This window comes from Microcaecilia unicolor, chromosome 10, assembly GCF_901765095.1.
Source record: "Microcaecilia unicolor chromosome 10, aMicUni1.1, whole genome shotgun sequence".
NCBI lineage: Eukaryota > Metazoa > Chordata > Amphibia > Gymnophiona > Siphonopidae > Microcaecilia > Microcaecilia unicolor.
The window spans coordinates 196884733-196904608 of NC_044040.1; the positions used below are offsets into that span (position 1 = coordinate 196884733).

The 19876-nt window shown below is 44.2% G+C and overlaps 1 protein-coding gene across 1 annotated transcript in view; it reads right to left on the reverse strand.

The window, feature by feature from the left end:
• Positions 1–275: 275 nt before the first annotated feature.
• SLC2A2 (solute carrier family 2 member 2) overlaps positions 276–19876 on the reverse strand; it is a 75545-nt gene continuing 55944 nt past the window's right edge. The window contains exons 9-11 of the mRNA XM_030216915.1: positions 15809–15910; positions 5158–5361; positions 276–1379 (exon numbers count right to left, since the gene is read on the reverse strand). Coding sequence (XP_030072775.1) covers positions 1179–1379; positions 5158–5361; positions 15809–15910 — 507 coding nt within the window. The 3' untranslated portion in view covers positions 276–1178. The remainder of the gene's footprint in view (positions 1380–5157; positions 5362–15808; positions 15911–19876) is intronic.

Consider the following 19876-nt stretch of genomic DNA (forward strand, 5'->3'; position numbering starts at 1 on the left):
TACATTTCGTTTCTTAATGCTCCTTTCTTGGTGTATCATTGTTGCTTCTGCTCCTCTGCTGTGACTAATACTGGTGAATACAGGAGTCTGGAACCCTCTACTTTTAAGTGCAACCCTCAAGTAACATAGTAGATGACGGCAGAAAAAGACCTGCACGGTCCATCCAGTATGCCCAAGAAATGTGCCACTTTTTTGTGTATACCTTACCTTGATTTGTACCTGTCTTTTTCAGGGCACAGTCCCTACAAGTCTGCCCAGCACTATCCCCTCCTCCCAACCACCAGCCCCGCCTCCCACTACCGGCTCTGTTATCCAATCTCGGCTAAGCTCCTGAGGATCCATACAATAGCAAGTAAACCCTAGCTCAGTGCAAATCTTAAGCCTTTAGAAAGGCCTACTGGCAATGTCAGTCCCATGCAGGATTCCTGGTTTGATTCCTGTTTCTAGTTCTTGAGCCAACTGAGGATCTGGAGGCTATACAGGAAGCACTGACTTTTCTGAAAGCAGAAAAGAATAGATTTAGCCACTTTACAATGGTAACGCCTAGTGTCACGTGTCAGATTTTGGTTCACATGTACTTTGGTTCCACAGAGAGTCACTGTCTTTTGTAGCAGATGACAAGTGTGTTTAAGTGTGCAAAATCTCTGGATAGTTTGTGATGGAAAGCTCATGGCACTGCTTGAGACTCGCACTGACCAAACTGGAAGTTCATGAGGAGACTTAAGAGAAAATTACCCCCCCCCCCCCCAAAAAAAAAAGGCAAGTTTTTTTTTAATGAACACTTTTGGAATTGATATCCCAACTGAAATTCTTATCTTTGCCACAAAACAAATGCATTTTCAATTTGACATGTCTATGTTAAACACTGATGTTTGTTACAAGTGAACTACCTGAATATGTAACATCACCTTCGTCCTTCCTTTCCTTACAGCGTACTTGTGGTATTTCCTGGATTTAAAGTCCGAAGGCTATAACCCTTAAGTAGATGTACAACCACTGATGCATTTCCCTGGGACTTCAGTGATATTGGAAGTAAAAGTCTGGCGACGTAAAGCTTGTTCATTATATCGTAACATTTCATAGGATGGCATGTAAATGAGACCCTCTTTGCTGTATACGTGTATATACTTTTGTTTTTCTTAAACATATTATCTGTAAGCTTGACCTTGCATGACAGTTTAAGCATCTGTGCTACTTCCAAGGTATTCCATTTCAGTTGCAGTTTTGAGTGTGCGTGGAGACTGCCTCCTCCGACGGAATTCAGCAGAAATTTGCTCAAAGGATTTTCCTTTTGTTTCTGGGACTTTGAAGTACGTAAACAGGGTAAAACCAAGGAGCAGAACTGCAAAGATGAGAAACACATAGGATCCACACAATTTCTGCCGGAGGGAAAGACAAAACAGAGAAATATTTTTAATGACATAGAGTGGTTTGTCTTAAATGTATGTAATTTTTAAAAAGATTTATTTCAAAGTTTAATCATTCATAAACCAAACATTTTCAATACTAAAGTACAACACTATAGCAGAAACAAAAAAGGGAAATGGGACTTGATATACTGCCTTTCTGAGGTTTTTGCAACCACATTCAAAGCGGTTTACATATATACAGGTACTTATTTTGTACCAGGGGCAATGGAGGGTTAAGTGACTTGCCCAGAGTCACAAGGAGCTGCAGTGGGAACTGAACTTAGTTCCCCAGGATCAAAGTCCACTGCACTAACCACTAGGCTACTCCTTCACTCCTAAAGGATAAAAAAATATACCACTGCTTCTGAGCATTTGTCATTGTGACTAATGTTTCATCACTTCTTTATTTGTCTCTAAATTTTTACATTATTCGTTCGCAAACAAAAGCATATTCCAAAAATATGCTTTTTTTTTAAATAGCTCATCTAGGGGTCCTTTTACAAAGCTGCACTAAAAAGTGGCCAGCGGTAGTGTGGGCACATCTTTTAGGCGTGTGCTGGGCACTTTTATACTGCAGGTAAGAAAAAGGTTCTTTTTTAATATGCCAGGAAATGGACCTGTACTAATATTAAAACTAATGCACACCTATTTATGCCCTGAGACTTTACTGTCACCCATTAACCTAGCGGTAAGGGCTCACGCACTACCCACGTGATAACCATGCAGTGTGTGCCAATGTGGGTGCGCTGCTGCCCCCCTCGCAGTTGAAAACAAAATGATTTTCTACCGCGGGATTTGGCGTGTGCCAAAATCTGAATTTCCACTGGGTGCACACGCTACCTGTGCGTTAGCCCTCCCTTGCTTTTGTAAAAGGGCCCCTTAGTCCTTTTGGGTTCAAAATGGTTTAACATCCTATATAATAATTTGCACCATGAACATTCCATGAAGCTGCCTGGGCCCGTGCCTCCATTCTGATTGGCTGTGCCTGGGACTGAAGCCTCGGATGACATCATCCAGAGAGCCCAAGCAACAGCAGTGCGGGCCCAGGCAGCTTCATGGAAAATAAAAGCTAAGAAAAAGGACAAAAACCAACCCCCCCCCCCCCCCCCCAGAAAAGCAGATTAAAACAGCTTTGCTTGCTTGACCTCCCGCCGGCCACCTGAACAGCAGCGCTGCCTCCAAACCCTCACGGTCACACGCACAATAAGCAGGTTCCAGCGTGCGGAGCTCACCGGGCGGCTGCGGGATGGGTGGTGCAGCAAATACTGAGCAGGAGGGAGCAGAGGAAGACTCCCTCGCTCATGAGCCGCTCTCTCCTGTGCTGCCTTGAGCCCTTCACGCGCAAATGGCCGGGAGGGGGGAGACCCTGAAACCCGGATGAAGGAGAGGGGAGACCCTGAAACTCAGACGGAGGAGACCCTGAAAGTCAGAGGGAGGGAGGGGATGACCATGGCACTCGGAGGGAGGGGGGATGACAACTCTGGAACTGGGAAGGGGGACCCTGGAACTGGGAGGGAGGGAGGAGGGACAAGGACCCTGGAACAGGGAGGGAGAAAGAGAGAGGGGGGGGCCCTGGGACACACTCTCATTCTTATACACACACTCTCTCACAGACACACTCACACCTAGTCTCTCTCACACACACACTCGCACATTCACTCTCCCTCACACAGTGACTGTCACACACATTCTCTCAAACAAACACACTCTGAGGAAAACCTTGCTAGTGCCCGTTTCATTTGTGTCTAAAACGGGCCTTTTTTTACTAGCAAAAGATATTAACTCAGTTGACAATGACAAAATAAATCATATAAGGGGCCCTTTTGCGAAGCAGTGGTAGCTGTACCGTTGTATCGCCATGCGCCAAATCGGCCCTACTGCCAGGCTTGCTCAGGAGCTCGGTGGTAGTTCAGGCTTCCAGTGTGCAGCGATTAGATTGCTAGAAAATACTTTTGTATTTTCTAGCGCAGGGGATGTGCTCGGCAGTAATTAGGCAGCACCAGCCTACTGCCAGATCTCCTACCGCCTCCTAAGTAGGAGGCAGTAAGGGCTCCCCCTGGAAATGGCTGTATGACAAGTTTTAAAGGGTCTTCTAGGGTGGTAAAAGGGGACCTTGGCGCATGGCAAATCCACGTGCTGATGCCACTGCAGGACTCCTTTTACCGGTGTTTGGTAAAAGGACCCCATAGTTTCCATCTTAAATTAATTTTTCAACTATTTCTGAAACAAAAAAAGCAAATTAGAAGATAAAGTTCTAATTTGCATTGCTAGTCTGAAATGTAAGTGAACCCTCCCATAACCATGTAAAATGAATGTGCTTGACAGAAGAAGAACAAAATCAGGGAGGTCGCCAAAAGTGATGACCTCTCCGGGACCATCCAAACAATATATCAGAAACTAATATATATATACCTGTATATCTGAGCAATTTTTCTAAGGATGAAAAGGAAGTTCTCTGAAATAAAGGAAATCAAAACAAAAATGAAATAGTCCATATCCTCCATTTCGCTCATCTGACCTGGCCAGTGGTTTTTGCCATAACAGCTTTCTTGAAGAGCGAGTCCTCAATTCTTTTGAAAGGCGATAAAGAACTTGTGTTCTAATCCCACTACAAGAACAGAACAAACTGGGGACTCACTCCTTGAGAAAGTTGTTCTAATGGCTATTCTTGTGTTCTAATGTTCATTATAGGTTCTTACAATGAAGATTAGGACATAAGAATAGCCATACTGGGTCAGACCAATGATCCACCTAGCCCAGTATCCTGCCTCCAACAGTGGCCAAAACCAGGTCACCTGTACCTGGCAGAATCTCAAATCGTGTATATATATATATATATATATATATATATATATATATATATATAATAAAACTCACCCTCAACGTTCTGAGGACACTGACGTCACTGTCAGGTCCTCCGGGCACTTCCTTCCTGTTTGAAGCCTTCGTGGTGGTGAAGCCACTGAAAACACTGTGCTGGGACCCTGCCCTCGCGTCAAACGTGATGACGTCGAGGGCGGAGCTATGTCAGCACATTGAAGGTGGTGCCGAGGTCCGCAACAATGGCGGATGAACGCCATCACCGACGGGGTGAGTAGTGATGGGGGGGAGGTCCGGAAGGAAACCATGCTAGCGCCCGTTTCATTGCTGCAAGAAACGGGCATGTTTTACTAGTATATATATATATATATATATATATATATATATATATATTCATATTCTGGGAAGTGGTTTTTTGGTTTCCCCTATTCCTTCATATAGAATCCCAAATAGTAGAAAGATTCCATGCTACCAATCCCAGGGCAAGCAGTGGCTTCCCCCAAGTCCATCTCAATTGCAGACTATGGACTTTTCCTCCAGGAACTTGTCCAAACCTTTTTTTAAACCCAGATATGCTAGCCACTGTTACCACATCCTCTGGCAATGAGCTCCAGAGCTTAGCTATTCTTTGAGTGAAAAATATTTCCTCTCATTTGTTTTATAAAAGTATTTCCAGGTAATTTCAATGAGTGTCCCCTGGTCTTTGTACTTTTTGAAAGAGTGAAAATCACTGGCCAGGTTCGAGGAACAGAGTGGAACAGTGACATGGATGACTTCATTTTATGCCATTCACTACCCCCCCCCCCCCCGACTGTTCTGCCCTAGGCGCCTGCCTGGTTTACCTCATGGTTCAGCCAGCCCTAGGTAATACATTATGTACTGTTTTTGATGTATCACTAACAGATAAGTTGCAATATAATTCTCTTACAGCTATGTACTGGAAACACATTCCAATGATGAAGTTACAAGTCCAGTTGCAGCACCCAGCTACTGCCATCGCTGCAGGGCGTGGCCCTTGACCGAACAGCTCAGCAACAATGAACCAGGGAATTGGTCCAGGCCCAATTTCAAAAAAAGTCACAAAAAGGAAGATGGCCACCATGCTTAAATAACTCATCCAAGTATACTTGCTCTGTGAAGAAAGAAAATGAGATCAGAATTAAGTGACTGATGCATTTTTATACTAGCAATAGACTAACCTACCCACAGTAAATCAGTGGGGTATGTTTACTAAGCAGCATGAAACAGTTTACATTAGCATGGACCCACACTAAGGCGCGTAGACACCTACGCGTGTCCAATGCATGCCAAATTGGAATTACCACCCAGCTACCGCGTGACCCGGGTGGTAATTCCATTTTTGATACATGCCCAAAACACAGGGTAGAAAATATTTTCTACCGTGTGGCACTTACCCGACGGTAATTGGCAGTTTATGCGCACTGGCCGCTTACCGCCCGCTTAGCGCATGAGACCTTATTTTATTTATTTGTTGCATTTGTATCCCACATTTTCCCACCTTTTTGCAGGCTCAATGTGGCTTACAATGTTTCGTAATGGCATTCGCCATTCCAGGGTAAAAAGTTATAGTTGGAGTTACATGGAGAATAGGATGATAGGCATAAGAAGAGATTATTTAGAACAGTTCCAATTATTGATCGATGTTGTGGTATGCCTTATTGAAGAGATATGTTTTCAGAGATTTGTGAAAGTTCGTTGTTTTTTAGTTTACGTGGTAAGGCGTTCCATAACTGCGTGCCCGTGTATGAAAAGCTGGATGCATGTGTTAGTTTGTATTTCAGTCCTTTACAGCTGGGGAAGTGTAGATTAAGGAATGTGCGAGCTGATCTTTTATCATTCCTTGGTGGTAAGTCAACAAGGTCTGACATGTAGGCCGGGGCATCTCCGTGAATGATTTTATGAACTAATGTGCAGATCTTGAATGCGATACGTTCTTTAAGTGGCAGCCAGTGTAGCTTTTCTCTTAGTGGTTTTGCACTTTCGTATTTTGTTTTTCCAAATATGAGTCTGGCTGCAGTGTTCTGGGCTGTTTGAAGTTTCTTGATGATCTGTTCTTTGCAGCCAGCATAGAGTGCATTGCAGTAATCGAGGTGACTCAGTACCATTGACTGTACTAGGTTGCGAAAAATGGCCCTTGGGAAGAAAGGTTTTACTCTTTTAAGTTTCCACATTGAGTGGAACATCTTCTTAGTTGTGTTCTTCACATGACTTTCAAGTGTAAGATTTCGATCGATGGTTACTCCAAGAATTTCCAGGGTGTCTGATACTGGTAGGGAAAAGTTTGCTGGATGGTGGTAAGGTCTTAGGCCAAAAATGGACATGTGCTGTTTTAATTTTGCCTGACGTCCATTTTCGGCCACACACACAAAAAAAAGCCTTTTTTCCAGGCACACTGAAAATTTGACCTGCGCACGTCCAAAACACATGCCTATACCAGGGCAGGCCACTTTTAGGCATGCCTTAGTAAAAGGGCCCCTAATCATATTAAAACTGCAAGCAAGGTAAAAAACCAGTGCTTGCTGCTTAATGCCGGTTGAGGCGGGAACTAGGAGTGCAGTGGCGTTCCTAGGGTGGCTGACACCCGGGGCGGATCGCTGATGCGCCCCCCCCCCCCGGGTGCAGCGCGACCCCCCCCCCGGTGAAATGACGGACACCCCCCCCCCGGGTGCATCTTTACCTGCTGGGGGGGTGCCGCGCGCCTGTCAACTTCGCTCGTTCCCTGCTCCCTCTGCCCCGGAACAGGAAGTAACCCATTCCAGGGCAGAGGGAGCAGGGAACGAGCGTTGCCGACAGACGCGCAGCACCCCCCCCAGCGGTGTGCACCCGGGGCGGACCGCCCTCACTGCTCCCCCCTTGGTACGCCACTGTAGGAGCGCCCTGGGCAGGCTTGAGGTCATTACTGTGTACTAGTTGTCATGCTTACCAATGTGCTGGTGCTCTTACTGCCATCACAAAAGCAGGTGCCAAGTGCAGCAGCACTACTGCCATTACTGTTGCAGGCAGCTGAAGTTCCATGGCAATACACCTCTGCCATTGACCACATCCTCCCCAAAAATCAATCTTCCCCTCCCAGCAGGTCCAATCACATCCCCCCCCCCCCCCCCCCACCACCACCACCAATGATATCCCTCTAAACAGTCTGATTAACCTCAACAATGATATTACTACTACTACTACTACTATTTAGCATTTCTATAGCGCTACAAGGCATACGCAGCGCTGCACAAACATAGAAGAAAGACAGTCCCTGCTCAAAGAGCTATGTAATGTGAGCCAAGTATAGGACAATCAAGCCATTGTGACATCACTGATGAGGTTGGCTCTTATTTGTGGACTGAGGCATTATGACATCACAATATTAGCTCTGGTTACAAGAGACTACTACTACTACTATTTAGCATTTCTATAGCGCTACAAGGCATACGCAGCGCTGCACAAACATAGAAGAAAGACAGTCCCTGCTCAAAGAGCTTACAATCTAATAGACAAAAAATAAATAAAGTAAGCAAATCAAATCAATGTGAACGGGAAGGAAGAGAGGAGGGAAGGTGGAGGCGAGTGGTTACAAGTGGTTACGAGTCAAAAGCAATGTTAAAGAGGTGGGCTTTCAGTCTAGATTTAAAGGTGGCCAAGGATGGGGCAAGACGTAGGGGCTCAGGAAGTTTATTCCAGGCGTAGGGTGCAGCGAGACAGAAGGCGCGAAGTCTGGAGTTGGCAGTAGTGGAGAAGGGAACAGATGAGAAGGATTTATCCATGGAGCGGAGTGCACGGGAAGGGGTGTAGGGAAGGACGAGTGTGGAGAGATACTGGGGAGCAGCAGAGTGAGTACATTTATAGGTTACTACTACTATTTAGCATTTCTATAGCGCTACAAGGTGTACGCAGCGTTGCACAAACATAGAAGAAAGACAGTCCCTGCTCAAAGAGCTTACAATCTAATAGACAAAAAAATAAAGTAAGCAAATCAAATCAATTAATGTGTACAGGAAGGAGGAGAGGAGGGTAGGTGGAGGCGAGTGGTTACAAGTGGTTACGAGTCAAAAGCAATGTTAAAGAGGTGGGCTTTCAGTCTAGATTTAAAGGTGGCCAAGGATGGGGCAAGACGTAGGGGCTCAGGAAGTTTATTCCAGGCGTAGGGTGCAGCGAGACAGAAGGCGCGAAGTCTGGAGTTGGCAGTAGTGGAGAAGGGAACAGATAAGAAGGATTTATCCATGGAGCGGAGTGCACGGGAAGGGGTGTAGGGAAGGACGAGTGTGGAGAGATACTGGGGAGCAGCAGAGTGAGTACATTTATAGGTTAGTAGAAGAAGTTTGAACAGGATGCGAAAACGGATAGGGAGCCAGTGAAGGGTCTTGAGGAGAGGGGTAGTATGAGTAAAGCGACCCTGGCGGAAGATGAGACGGGCAGCAGAGTTTTGAACCGACTGGAGAGGGGAGAGGTGACTAAGTGGGAGGCCAGCAAAAAGCAGATTGCAGTAGTCTAAACGAGAGGTGACAAGGGTGTGGATGAGTGTTTTGGTAGAGTGCTTGGAAAGAAAGGGGCGGATTTTACGGATGTTGTAAAGAAAGAAACGACAGGTCTTGGCAATCTGCTGGATATGAGCAGAGAAGGAGAGAGAAGAGTCAAAGATGACCCCAAGGTTTCGAGCTGAGGAGACAGGGAGAATGAGAGAGCCATCAACAGAAATAGAAAACGGGGGGAGCGGGGAGGTGGGTTTGGGGGGGAAAATGAGAAGCTCGGTTTTGGTCATATTTAATTTCAGGTGGCTTTGAGACATCCAGACAGCAATGTCAGACAAGCACGCTGAAACTTTGGTTTGGATGCAAGGTGAGATATCAGGGGTAGAAAGGTAGATTTGGGAGTCATCAGCATAGAGATGGTAGGAAAAGCCATGGGATGAGATTAATGAACCAAGGGAAGAAGTGTAGATAGAAAAGAGGAGGGGACCAAGAACAGAACCCTGAGGTACGCCGACAGGCAGAGGGATAGAAGTAGAAGAGGATCCACCAGAGTGAACACTAAAGGTGCGGAGGGACAGGTAGGAAGAGAACCAGGAAAGGACAGAGCCCTGGAATCCAAGTGAGGACAGGGTATAGAGAAGTATGCTGTGATCGACAGTGTCAAAAGCAGCGGAAAGATCAAGAAGAATGAGGATGGAATATTGACCTCTGGATTTAGCCAGTAATAGGTCATTGGAGACTTTAGTAAGCGCAGTTTTGGTTGAGTGGAGAGGGCGAAAACCAGATTGTAGTGGGTCAAGAATAGCATGTGAGGAGAGAAAATCAAGGCAGCAGCGGTGAACAGCACGCTCAAGTAATTTGGAGAGAAAAGGAAGGAGGGAGATGGGTCGGTAATTAGAGGGACAAGTAGGGTCAAGTGAAGGCTTCTTAAGGAGAGGTGTGACCACAGCATGTTTAAAGGCAGCAGGGACAGTCGCAGTGGAAAGTGAGAGGTTGAGAATGTGACAGATAAAAGGAATAAGAGCAGGAGAGATGGCATTAAGAAGGTGGGTGGGAATGGGATCAGAGGAACAGGCGGTACATTTTGAGGAAGAAAGGAGAAGTGTAGTTTCCTCAATAGTAACTTCAGGAAAGGAAGAGAGGGAATGAGGGGAAGGAGAGACCTCAACAGGTGTGATCATCCTCCCCCCCCCCCCCCACCCCACCCCACTCCACAATGATATCACCATCCCTGACAGGGTCAATTCTGCCCCAACAATAAATTAATACCCTCCCCCAACAATCAACCCCCCTTTCAATAAGAAACCCCAACACTCAATAATCCCTCAACAATCAGACCCTACCCCTGACATATAAGAACATGACATAAGAATAGCCATACTGGGTCAGACTAATGGTCCATCTCTAGCCCAGTATCCTGCTTCCAACAGTGGCCATTCTAGGTCACAAGTACCTGGCAGAAATCCAAAGAGTAGCAACATTCCATATAGAAACCCAAAGAGTGGCAACATTCCATTCAGAATCTCAAATAGTAGCAACATTCCATATAGAAACCCAAAGAGTAGTAACATTCCATTCAGAATTTCAAATTGATGTATGTTTTTGCAGATGATGTAAGCCACATTGGGCCTGCCCATGGGTGGAAAAATGTGGGATATAAATGCTATAAATAAATAAATACATAAATAAATAAATAAATAGTAGCAACATTCCATGCTACCAATTCCGAGGCAAGCAGTGGCTTCCCCCTATGTCCATCTCAATAACAGACTATGGACTTTTCCTACAGAACTTGTCCAATCCTTTTCTAGATACGCTAGCCACTGTTACCACCAGAGATGGGTAGTAACAAAGTATTGTACTTTGTTACAATACTTAAGTACAATTGGCAATACTTTTGCTTATAACAAGTTACTTTTTTTTTTTTTTGCAATACTTTTTACTTTTAACGAGTTACATTTAATCTATACTTTTGTACTTAATAACAAAGTGCAAATTTGGGAAGTAGTTTTTTTTTTTTTTTTTTTAAGTATTTTCCATCTCTGTTTCTCCCTCTCTACAAGATTTGATGTCAGATGCGGCTTGCAGCTGATTGGGCCTGAACCTCTGAGTTTGCATTAATAAACTACTATGGGAGATGCGGGACCCAGTTCTCTGCGCTACCGCTGCTGCTTCCTGTGCCAGGCCTGCCTCCTGTGATGTACACTTCCGGGACTGGGGGATATTCGGTAAAGTATAAATAACTGGAATAATGGCATATATATGGTATTCTGTAACTTCATTCATACATAATGCTTAACTGCCTAAACTTAATTGAGAGTTGGGTTTTATCTCACCAACTTTAAACTAAATAAAGATAAATCCAAATTTTTATGGAGACCTCATAGTTTTACTACTGGAAAGAACCAATTCTCTTCTGATACTTCATCAAGAATTCTTGGGGTTGAGGTAGATAGTACCCTCACTATGAAAAATCATATAAATTTGAGTGGAGGAGTAGCTTAATGGTTAGTGCAGTGGGTTTTAACCCTGGTGACCTGGGTTCAATTCCCAGTTCATCTCCTCGTGACCTTGGGCAAGTCACTTAACCCTCATTAGCTCCAGATACAAAAGCTTAGATTGAGAACCCTCTAGGGACAGAGAAAGTACCTGCATATAATGTGTACAGTGCTGTGTATGTCTAGTAGCACTATAGAAATGATTGGTATTAGTAATTAAAAAATATATTTTTTTAATCAAAAAGCTTAGAGTTATTAGAAAATACTTTGACCAATCTGCATTCCAACTGTTGGTACAAGCTTTGATGCTATCAAGAATGGATTATTGTAACCTAGCTCTTTCTGGCTGTTCCAAGGCTTCTATTAGACGACTTCAAATAGTTCAAAATACAGCTAATAGATTGATTTACTAGGTCTGATTCTGTAACTCCAGCAATTCTTGAGTTACAGTGGCTTCCGGTAGAGGCCAGGATTCAATTCAAGCTAGGCGTAATGATTTTTAAAATCCTTTATGGAGAAGCACCATGGTATATGATGTAATTAGTACACTCATCGTTAGGACACATTCATTTTGGATTGCGTGTTGTTATGTTTCCCGTCTATGAAAACAAGTCGGTAAAATCGTCATTTTCATATCAAGCTGTTTCCCTGTGGGATTCTTTAAGATTCTTGGTTAGATCAAACAAGAACTAATTATAGTTCGGAAGGATGTTTAAGACTTTTATTCCAAAAGTTTGTTTTATCAGATGATAAGTGAGTTTATCTGATCATATAGGATGCATTAGACCTTTTCTTGTTAATTCCTGAACTATTGTGTTCAGTTTTTTTGCTTTGTAATCCGCAGTGAACTGAAAGGTATCTGCAGAATATAAGTCATGTGCGTAATGTAATACAGTAATACCTCGGTTTCCGTTGACTTCGGTTATCGTCGGTTTCGGTTTTCGTCGATTTTTTTCGCGAAAAATTTGTCTCGGATTTTGTCGGTTGCCTCGGATTTCGTTGGCGTGCCCACATGACCTCACGAAAACAAAGGGTGACCCATGCGTTCTGCTCAGTGTGGCGTTGTTTCTCGTTGTGTGAGCATTTTTTTATTGATTGCGAGTGCTAATACTAATTGCCTCGGTTTGGGATTTCGCCGATTGTTTTTGGACGGATTATCGACGAAAACCGAGGTATTACTGTATAATGTAATATTTTACAGGCAAGCACACACATGGGCATAGTCTGAGCAGAGCAGGACTCAAATTTTAAGCACATAGGACTAGATTCTATATATGGCGCCTGAAAAATCAGCGCCAAAAACATTTCCGCCTAGACGTATTCTGTAAACCATACCTAGATTTAGACACGATTTATAGAATACACCTAGTGGCCGTGCCTGGAAGCACGCGTTAGAATTTACATTATCACTTTACAGAATACGACTAGCAAGTTGTAAGAGGAAATTCTAATTAATACCAAGTTGGTGTCAATAATTGTGTGTTTTTGGCAATTATTGGCGCTGATTGGCTTGTTAAGTAATTAAATTGCACGAACAAATCCAGAATTTGACCAGATTTGTGAGCGCAATTTTGGTCATGCTATAAAGAATCCAGGGAATAATTTATAGAATAATATAAGTTATGCACATATTTCTGGCCTTTAGGCTGCTGTAAGTGCTCAGGCCTAAATTATATGCACACTAGTAAATAAGGCCCGTTTCTGACAGAAATGAAACAGGCGCTAGCAAGGTCTTCCTCGGAGTGTGTATGTTTGAGAGAGAGTGACTGTGTGACAGAGGGAGAGTGAATGTGCAAGTATGTGTGTGTGACAGAGAGAGAGAGTGAACACACAGACTCTCTGTGAGACCGAGAGTGTATGACACCGAGTGTGTGAGACCGAGAGTGTGTGAGAGTGACTGTGTGACACATAGAGAGTGAATGTGATACAGTGTGAGACATAGTGTGAAAGACTGTGTGAGAGTGAGAGAGAGAAAGGCACTGACTGTGAGAGAGTGTGTGTGTGACAGAGATACCTCCCCCCTCCCTCTGGTATGAGGAGCCATCATTTTTAGTAGACTGGTCCCCCAGACGTCCCAGGAAAGCAATAGGGCACTGCCGTGGACTTCATAAAATGCACCCAGGCACACATCTCACCATTGCTCCCTTATCTTGTCTGCTGAGCCCCCCACAAAAAAATCCACCCTAAACCCACTACCCTCAATTGTACACCACTACCATAGCCCTTATGGGTGATCAGGGCACCTATATGTGGGTACAGTGGGCTTCTGGTGAGTTTTGGAGGGCTCACAGTTTCCTCCACAAGTGTAACAGGTAGTGAGGTATAGGCCTAGGTCCACCTGTCTGTAATGAACAGCACCCACCATTAGACTATTCCAGGGTCCTGCATGCTGTTCTAATGGACCTGAGTATAACATCTGAGGTTGGCATAGAGGCTGGCAAGTGATGTTTTTAATCACATTTGTTTCGGGGGTGGGAGGGAGTTATTGACCACTGAGGGAGCAAGGGGAAGTCACTCCTGATTCTCTCCAGTGGTCATCTGGTCATTTAGGGCACCTTTTTGTGCCTTATTCGTAAAAAAAAAAAAAAAAAAAAAACAACAGATCTAGCTCAAAACGTCTTAGTTTTAGTCTTGGACGGTTTTGTTCTGTTCCATTATGGCTGAAAAACATCCAATTGGTTTTGAAAATATCAAGGTGGACGTTTTTGAGAGAAAAACATCCAAATGCAGATTTATGCCACTTTTTGGATGTTTTTCTCTTTTGAAAATGAGCCCAACAATTCTCGCATACATCCACACTTGTTCTCTGTCCACCATCTACTGAACCCTCTTTCACCCTCCTAACCCCTGCTAATTCTCTGTCCTCTGTGCCCCTTCCTAATCATCCAGTAGTCGGAGGAAATCAGTGGTGCCTCCGAATATATAAGTACATAAGCATCGCCATGCTGCGACAGACCAAGGGTCCATCGAGCCCAGCACCCTGTCACCGACAGCGGCCAAAAGAACAAGCAATTTGTCCCGCCCATCCTAGAAATACTGTATTATTCCCTCGTCCATTCAATAACATTCTATGGCTTTTTCCTCCAGGAAGCCATCCAACCCTTTTTTTGAAGTCCGCTAAGTTAACCGCCTTAACCACCTTTTCCGGCAGCGAATTCCAGCGTTGAACTACTCGTTGAGTGAAGAGAAAATTTCTCCGATTCGTTTTAAATTTATCACACTGCAGCTTCATCGCATGCCCCCTTGTCCTAGTATTTTTGGAAAGCGTAAACAGACGCTCCACGTCGACCCGTCCCATTCCACTCATTATCTTATAGACCTCTATCATATCTCCCCTCAGCCGCCTCTGCTCTGCTGCACCAGGATGCAACTTGAACCATATGGGGTGCCTCTAGAGGAGCGTACAGCCAAAGGTACCACCACTCTCCTTTTCCAACTGCTAGCTAATCAGTGCGTGGGGACTTGGCGGGGGGGGGGGGGGGGGGATGGTATATACACTGCAGATTCACAGATTAGGGACACTATTTTATATCTGGAAAGCTACTTTGCAATTTGTGTTCATTTTTAATAGAGAGGTGTGGTAGCCGTGTTAGTCCACTCTTAAAGGTTCATTTTTATAATTCAATAAGTTACCACTGAATCTAGTTGTATATAGGGGGGGGGGGGGGTGAATTCTATATATGGCACCAAAAAATAATCAGCACTGATAAAAGAGCTATTCTGAAAAATGTACTTAAAGTTAGGCAGTGGCGTTCCTAGCTTGGATTGCACCCGGGGCGGATCGCCGATGCGCCCCCCCCCCCGGGTGCAGAGCCCCCCCGCCTGCGAAATTACACCCCCCCTCCGGTGAAATGACACCCCTCCGGGTGCACGCTGCTGGGGGGGGGTGCCGCGGCGCACGCCTGTGGGCTCCGACTTCATTAACTTCCCTCGTTCGCTGCAGCTCCCTCTGCCCCGGAACAGGAAGTAACCTGTTCCGGGGCAGAGTGAGCTGTAGCGAACGAGGGAAGTTAGCGAAGTCGCAGCCCACAGGCGCGCGCCGCGGTACCCCCCAGCGGCGTGCACCCGGGGCGGACCGCCCCCCCCCTTGGTACGCCACTGAAGTTAGGCATAGTTTGTAGAGTAATGCTTATACCCAGGAATAGTGTCTAACTTTCGGCTCACCCATTTGCACCAACTAAAATGTGATGCAAATACCCATGTGTAAATTTAGGTGCCGATGCCCTTATTCTCTAACTACACATGTAACTTAAAGGAATGCCCCTGATCCGCCCATGACCTGATATGACCTTCCCATTTCCATACCCCCTTTTTTGACTCACGCATAAAATTTACACGCGTACATTTCAATTAAATCTAATTAATGCCATTAATTGCTTGTTAAAAAGCCAATTACCAGTGCTAATTAGCTCATTATGCAATTAAATTATACATACAAATTGGGCACATGCCCAAATTTGTATGGGCAAATTTTAGTGACTTTTATAGAGTTAGGGGGATGGTATTTGTAAACTTACACCAATCAACCAATTCCTTTTCTCTATTATGATATAATTTACATATTTCACATGTACACTTTCATAAGCTTCACGTAACTTACCAACAATTCAAGCCCGATAGTCATGATTATGGTGCATACACACATACCGGCCAAACCAATGAGAAACAGGAATCGCCTTCCTGCTTTCTCAACAAGGAATACCTATTAATAAAAAATGGAGAAAAAAACATTCAAGTTCACCAATAAAATGACTTCACATAGTTGGTTATCATGGCCTAAATCTATATACAACTTGAACCATTGTCTTTTGGTCTAGATGTCTCTTTTTTAAGTTTCTGGTCCCAGATAATTTTATTTTTTTTGTGCATATACACACGGCATCATTTCACAAAATGACTTAAGCTGAAGTGCTTCCATTTGTTAAGCTCTCACAACCCGCCGTCGCATACCTTTGCTGGCGGGGGACCCCAACCCCTGCCAGCCAAGGTCCTCTTCTTCCTTCGTTCTGTTTCTGACGCCTTACATCCTGCACGGGGCTACTTGCACGGTGCAGGACATAAGGCGTCAGAAACAGATGATCCCACAACGAAGGCGCCGGAGTTGACTGGCGCTGAAGAAAACTCTTTGGCTGGCGGGTTTTGGGGACCCCTGCCAGCAAACAAGGTACCTGATGCGGCAGCGGCAGGGGGGCGGGCGGCGGCGGGGGGGGGGGTCAAATGTAGAGGGGGCCAGGGCATAATCTGTGGGGGCCCATGCCTCCGTGGCCCCACGTAGCTACGCCCCTGCCTCATAGAATAGTGCACAGCCAGATGCACATGCAAATGCTAATCAGTGCCAATTAACGTCAATAATTGGTTGTTAGTACCCAATTATTGATGATTCTGAGTTCGTAATTCAATTAATTTGTGCACGCATCTTTGGGCACGTAAATCTGGGCATCATTTATACATTCCGGGGGTTACTGGTGTTGTATGACCAGCAGTCACTATGCAGGAACTGTACAGAAAAGTTCTTTATCACCTATTAAGTATATTGGCAATTAGTGTGGATGCACTTCACACCAGTGTTCCCTCTAATCTGAGTAGGAGTCATTCAACTACAGTCCTGCCAGTAGGGGGTGCTGTTTCAGTATCACACCTTCAGTAGTGAAGGACAGGCCAAGTTCTGCAGGACTCCAGGGAACCTGCCTGTCCCTAGCGATTGAACGGCCGTGTTTCAGCACTACGCCTGTGTCAAGGGTGATATGCTGGATGGTAAAGTCATTGGTCCGAAAGGTCTTTGCATAACGCTCACGTAAAAGTGAGCAACTGAGTGCTTAAAAATAAGCAGAGTCAATGATGCTGTTGCTCACAGGAACATAAATGAAACCATGCTCTTCCCATATTCTGCCAGCGTACTCCTACCTGTCAAATATGAACTATGTATGCAGTGGCGTACCAAGGGGGGGGCGGTGGGGGCAGTCTGCCCTGGGTGCACGCCGCTGGGGGGGGTGCCGCGCACCTGTCGGCTCTTCGTTTTCATGCTCCCTTTGCCGCGGAACAGGTTACTTCCTGTTCTGGGGCAGAGGAAGCATGAAAACGAAGAGCCGGCAGGCGCGCGGCACCCCCCCCCCCCCCAGCGGCGTGCACCCGGGGGTTCTTTCGCCGGGGGGGGCATCGTGCTGTTCCGGGGGGGCACTGCACCCGGGGGGGCGGGGCGCATCGGCGATCCGCCCCGGGTGTCAGCCCCCCTAGGAACGCCACTGTATGTATGAAATGTACATATTTACAGAATAGCACTCAGGTGGAATTTTGACATTTATATGTATATGTGCACACGCATATACACATATATGCCATTACTCTAATGATTTAGGCACATAATGGGTGCATAAATATTCATGCTCACTTTATGGCATTACCCCCATAACGACCCAGAGAAATTGCTCGCAGGTTCTACGCCATACCTTTCATAGCTGATCAGTATTACTGTCTCTCCTGGTGCTTGCTTTTCACTTCACTTCTAAACATTGCATAACAGTGTTTGGTAATGAATTACAGAGTTAAAGGTCCAGTTTCACAACATCAACATTTAAACTGCGTTAGACCTTGGAAGAGTTGATAACAAATTATATCAGCTCTTATTGATCCATGATTGTGTTCAAAACATCATAGATGAAAGGGCAGGATGTACAACTAGGCCATTGAAAATCCTTATGTGGACTCTGCAGCTCAGAGCACAGTATGGATGGCGAAGTAAGATTAACCCTGTAGAAAGGTCTGGCTAATTTAGACAGGAAGGCAAGTTAAATGTACTCACAACATATTTTTATTTTGGTGATTTTGTTTTCTTCTTCTTCAAGTTGTAACTTACATAATGAAATAAAACACGGAAACCTTGAGAACTCCATTTGGCTTAACCCCTGTTTTTATGCAACCTTTAATTGATCTCCCCCTTCGCAACGCTCTCCCTGGTTCAAGAGATTATCTAACCCTCCACTATCCCAATTGCAAAAATGTGATCTACAGGTCAATCTACATGTCAGGATTCCCTTACCACTGTACCAAATGGTGGAATTTCATCCCGAAATTCATCTGATGGGAACCCAATTATTTGATAGTCTGGAGATATATTAAAGCCTCTCTGTTTAAGCAGTTTCTCATAGATGATCATAATTCATTTAAACTGCCGCTTGGAGATTTTTTTTTTTTTACAAAGGGGGGGGGGGGGGACTTTGAGGTAAGAGGAGCTTGCAAAGACTGGTTAATGGATTTTGAGTTTGAGTTCTGTTTGCTGATAGCTAACTACACCTCTGCATTTTCCCTACGTGAAATTACAATATTTCAATAAAGAGACACATTTTGGGTCAGATGTACAAGCATTTTCCCCATAGAAACAAAACAGGGAAATCCCTTTGGTAAATATGGTTCAAAGGTTGAATAGGGAATGCCAAATATGATGTAAGTACACAGGTGTATCTATTAAATTACATCTACTTCCAGGGTACTGGGCGCTGTAGGCAGACCTCTAGTCATGGCCACCTCAATTACCTTTTGGATCCTTATGTCCACCTGAGAGATTTTGATAATTCAACTAACATGATCACTGAACACTAGCACACTAAAATTGATCATGTAATAATTTATATATTAAACTTTGTTTTCTATGTGCATATGTATATGTGCATATGCATATATACATATATGTATACATTATATATATATATATATATGTGTGTGTGACCCGCTGAGTGAAAAGGTACCAAAATTGGGGTTACAAGTAATAGAGATAATTGCTGTAGCATTTGGAGGGGTAACTTGGGCAACTTTCATTTTTGAAAGTTTTGTGTACTATAGGGTCAGTAAAAAGAGACTATACAATTGTTTCACAAATTTGGATTACAGAGATATAGATGTTTTCAGTTTACTATTTTTCAAATGAATTTTTCTAAAAAATGTACATTTTTATTGATAAACATTTCTCATTTTTTTAAAGGCATAATTAGTCCATATTTGAGGCTGAACTTTTGCAGGGTTAAGCAGTTGATATTCCTCTATCCTATGGTATAAATAAGTCACATGCTCCACTTTTGGGATATCAAGTCCATGAGTCCCCCCCTTTCTCCCTATTTGTATCTGTTCGGTACTAGTGTCACTTTGAGTTCCTAACTTTCCTTCTTCAGAAACCTAATGGTTGAATCTGACTAACCCCAATAAATTAAAAGATCATTTTTATTCCATAACTAATCCACCCTAGTTTTTCCAAATGTTCTGTGCACTCTCTCACTCTTGAACAAATGAAACTCTTTAACTGCTTACAGTTGTTATAATATATTGTCTCTAAAACTCAGCTTTAGAAATTATTTTCAATATCTGTTTTAAATACTGTAAGAGCAGTTATCTCTGTTTCTGTAACACTTAAAAAAAACCAGATGGTAATATCAGTGCTTAATACCTACATTGTCAGAGCAGTCTCTCACTCATTCAATAATACAGTGCACTCCATTTAAGTGCACGTCGGATAAGTGCATGCTCTGTTTAACTGTATGCCGTACTTCGGTCCCGTTTTTGGCACCATCAATTTCTATGGGGACAAACTTTGGTTTAGCACTGATAAGTGCAAAATTCACTTAGTTTAAGACCGTTCCTCTGCAGGAAAGACTCCGCATAAGCACACGCACGGAATATG